Source organism: Haliaeetus leucocephalus, unplaced genomic scaffold (assembly GCF_000737465.1).
Source record: "Haliaeetus leucocephalus isolate CR32 unplaced genomic scaffold, Haliaeetus_leucocephalus-4.0 Scaffold657, whole genome shotgun sequence".
Lineage (NCBI taxonomy): Eukaryota > Metazoa > Chordata > Aves > Accipitriformes > Accipitridae > Haliaeetus > Haliaeetus leucocephalus.
In genome coordinates this window covers 134,571-137,234 of record NW_010973093.1, presented here as the reverse complement: position 1 = coordinate 137,234, position 2,664 = coordinate 134,571, and the positions used below count along the sequence as shown (strand labels likewise).

General features: G+C 70.7%; 2 protein-coding genes across 2 annotated transcripts in view; both read left to right on the top strand.

The window, feature by feature from the left end:
* Positions 1-2,295, top strand: part of RSAD1 (radical S-adenosyl methionine domain containing 1) — a 2,532-nt gene extending 237 nt beyond the window's left edge. The window contains exons 2-9 of the mRNA XM_010579461.1: positions 485-618; positions 703-907; positions 983-1,348; positions 1,445-1,508; positions 1,601-1,748; positions 1,833-1,887; positions 1,967-2,070; positions 2,154-2,295. Of these exons, the coding sequence (XP_010577763.1) occupies positions 485-618; positions 703-907; positions 983-1,348; positions 1,445-1,508; positions 1,601-1,748; positions 1,833-1,887; positions 1,967-2,070; positions 2,154-2,295 (1,218 nt within the window). The remainder of the gene's footprint in view (positions 1-484; positions 619-702; positions 908-982; positions 1,349-1,444; positions 1,509-1,600; positions 1,749-1,832; positions 1,888-1,966; positions 2,071-2,153) is intronic.
* Positions 2,296-2,486: 191 nt separating this feature from the next.
* The window catches only part of MYCBPAP (MYCBP associated protein), an 11,831-nt gene continuing 11,653 nt past the window's right edge, over positions 2,487-2,664 (top strand). Inside the window, exon 1 of the mRNA XM_010579460.1 lies at positions 2,487-2,622. Coding sequence (XP_010577762.1) covers positions 2,487-2,622 — 136 coding nt within the window. The remainder of the gene's footprint in view (positions 2,623-2,664) is intronic.

Genomic DNA, 2,664 nt, shown 5'->3' with positions numbered 1-2,664 from the left:
GGGGGGGCACGGGGACCCCGGGTTTGCACACGTGGGTGTACAAGGGACCCCCGGGTTTGCACACGTGGGGGTGCACGGGGACCCCGGGCTTGCACACGTGGTGGGAGCGGGTAGGGCACCTGGGGCTTGCACACTTTAGGGGAGGGACGCCGGGGATTGCACACGTGGGGGGCACACCTGGGACTCCGGGGCTTGCACACATTGGGGAGCGACCGTGGGACCACGGGGCTTGCACACGTGGGGGTGCATGCAGGACCCTGGGGTTTGCACACGTGGGGGTGCATCCTGGCCTTGCACATGTCATGGAGCACACCTGGGGGGTCCCCGAGCCATCCACGTGAAGGGGGGGAGGCACCCACGGGGCACGCACCTTGTGCCCCTGGGGCAGGTGGGAAGCACCGGGGCCGGTGCATGGGGCTGTCCCCCTCCCCAAAGTAGGGTACCTGGGGGTGCAGCCATCCCCCACGGCATCCCGTGCCCGCAGTGGCCCTACTGCCGCAAGCGCTGCTCCTACTGCAACTTCAACAAGTACGTGGTGCCGGCGGTGGACGAGGCGGCCGTGCGCGCCTGCCTGGTGCGGGAGGCACGCACCCTGCTCCACCTCAGCCAGGTGCAGAGGTGGGTGCTTGGGGAGGTCTCGGGTTGGGGGGGCGCGGGGCCCTTGGGTACCTGCCCGCAGCCTCCCCACCCTCTGCCCTACAGCATCACCTCTGTCTTCTTCGGAGGGGGCACCCCCAGCCTGGCCAGCCCCCGCACCATCGGAGCAGTGCTGGAGGCCATCGCGGGGGCTGCCCACCTCCCCGCCGGCGCCGAGGTCACGCTGGAGGCCAACCCCGGCTCTGCCGGCACACCGCGCCTCGCCGGCTTCAGGGAAGCTGGCGTCAACCGCCTCTCCATCGGCGTCCAGGTGAGAGAGGTTCTCCCTCGTCCTGTCCGCCGCAGCTCCCCGTGCCCCCCCACTGCCACTGCACTCCCTCCACAGTCTCTGGACGACGCAGAGCTGCGGCTGCTGGGCCGGGAGCACACGGCAGCGGAGGCGCGGGGGGCCGTGGAGGCGGCGCGGGGGCTCTTCCCCGGCCGAACCTCCATCGACCTCCTCTTCGGGCTGCCGGGGCAGAGCCAGGACACCTGGACCCGGCGGCTGGAGGCGGCACTGGGGCTCTGCGACGACCACGTTTCCCTGTACCAGCTGACGCTGGAGCGGGGCACGGTGCTGGCGGCGCAGGTCTGGGGGGGGGCCCTGCCCGTGCCCCCCCAGGACCTCCTGGCTGACATGTACCAGACAGCCCGTGCCATGCTGGTGGCTGCTGGCTTCCGGCACTACGAGGTCTCCAATTTTGCAAGGAAGGTGGGGTGCCCCCCATGCCGTGCCCCCCCCTCAATGCCATGCCACCCCCACAAGCAGGCTCAGCCCCCCCTCACCCCATGCAATGCTCTCCCCCAGGGCGCCCTCAGCACCCACAACCTCTCGTACTGGCGGGCCGAGCAATACATCGGCGTGGGGCCGGGTAAGCCAGAGTGACGGGGGTCTGATGGGGGGGTGCGTGCGTGACTGTGTGTGCCCCCTGAACTCCATCGTCCCCCCCCACTGCCGTTGCAGGAGCGCATGGGCGGTTTGTGCCATGGGGTGAGGGTGGCCGCAGCCGGGAGGCCCGTGTCCAGACGCTGGAGCCTGATGCCTGGATGCGGGAGGTGCAGAGCCACGGGCACGGCACCAGGAGGCGGGTGGTGCTGAGCCCGCTGGAGCAGTGAGTATGGGGGTGTCTGCCCCCCCCCGCCCCACGCCCTCTTCCTTCACTGTGCCGCCTCACAGCTCTCCCATGTGCCCACAGGCTGGAGGAGGTGCTCGCCCTGGGACTTCGCACGGACGAGGGCATCACCCATGAGGTGAGGAGCCACCCATGGGGGAACCCAGCACTGACCTGCCCCTAAATCACTAACGACCTTCTTCACCCCGGGCACGCAGCGCTGGAGGCAATTCTCCCCCCACCTCAGCCTGGAGGCCGTGTTCGGGGTGCCGGGGGAGGCGAAGGATCTACAGCAGCAGGGTTGGCTGGTCCTGGACTGCGGGTGAGCCCTGGGGGTACCATGGCGGCGGTGGGGAGGGTGGTCTCCTTCGCAGAGCCAGGGCTCAGCTGCCGCTTCTTCCCCAGCGGCCTGCGGTGCAGCTGGGAGGGCCTGGCCCTACTGGACTCCCTGCTGCCCGACCTGCTCTGCCAGCTGCAGCACCGCTGGGCCCTGCCGCGCCCTGGCCGGGGAGCTGAGGAGAAACCCGGCGGGGGACAGGGCCGGTAGCGAAGCCGCGGGGAGCACAACGGACTCGCGGGAGTTGTGAGCGGTGGAGAATAAAATACGAGGACTGTGTGCCGGCTGAGAGGGGTGTTGGAGGCGGCGGCACCGGGCCGCTGGAGGCGGCTCCTCCCTGGGCGCTGCAAGGCTGCGGTGCTCGGTGCTGCAGGCCCAGCTAGGCCGCTGCGGCGTTGCGCATGCGCAGAGCCCGGGCCGGAGGGCGTGTACAACTGGCGCCTGCGTACAGCGGGTGGCGCCGTCCCGTCCTCCGGAAGCGGTACCATAGAGCGGCGGGCGGGAGGCGCCTCTCTAGGCGGCGCGGGCGGTGTCTCGGTGGTGTGCGGGCGGCGTTGCCATGGCTCCCGGGCGCGGAGC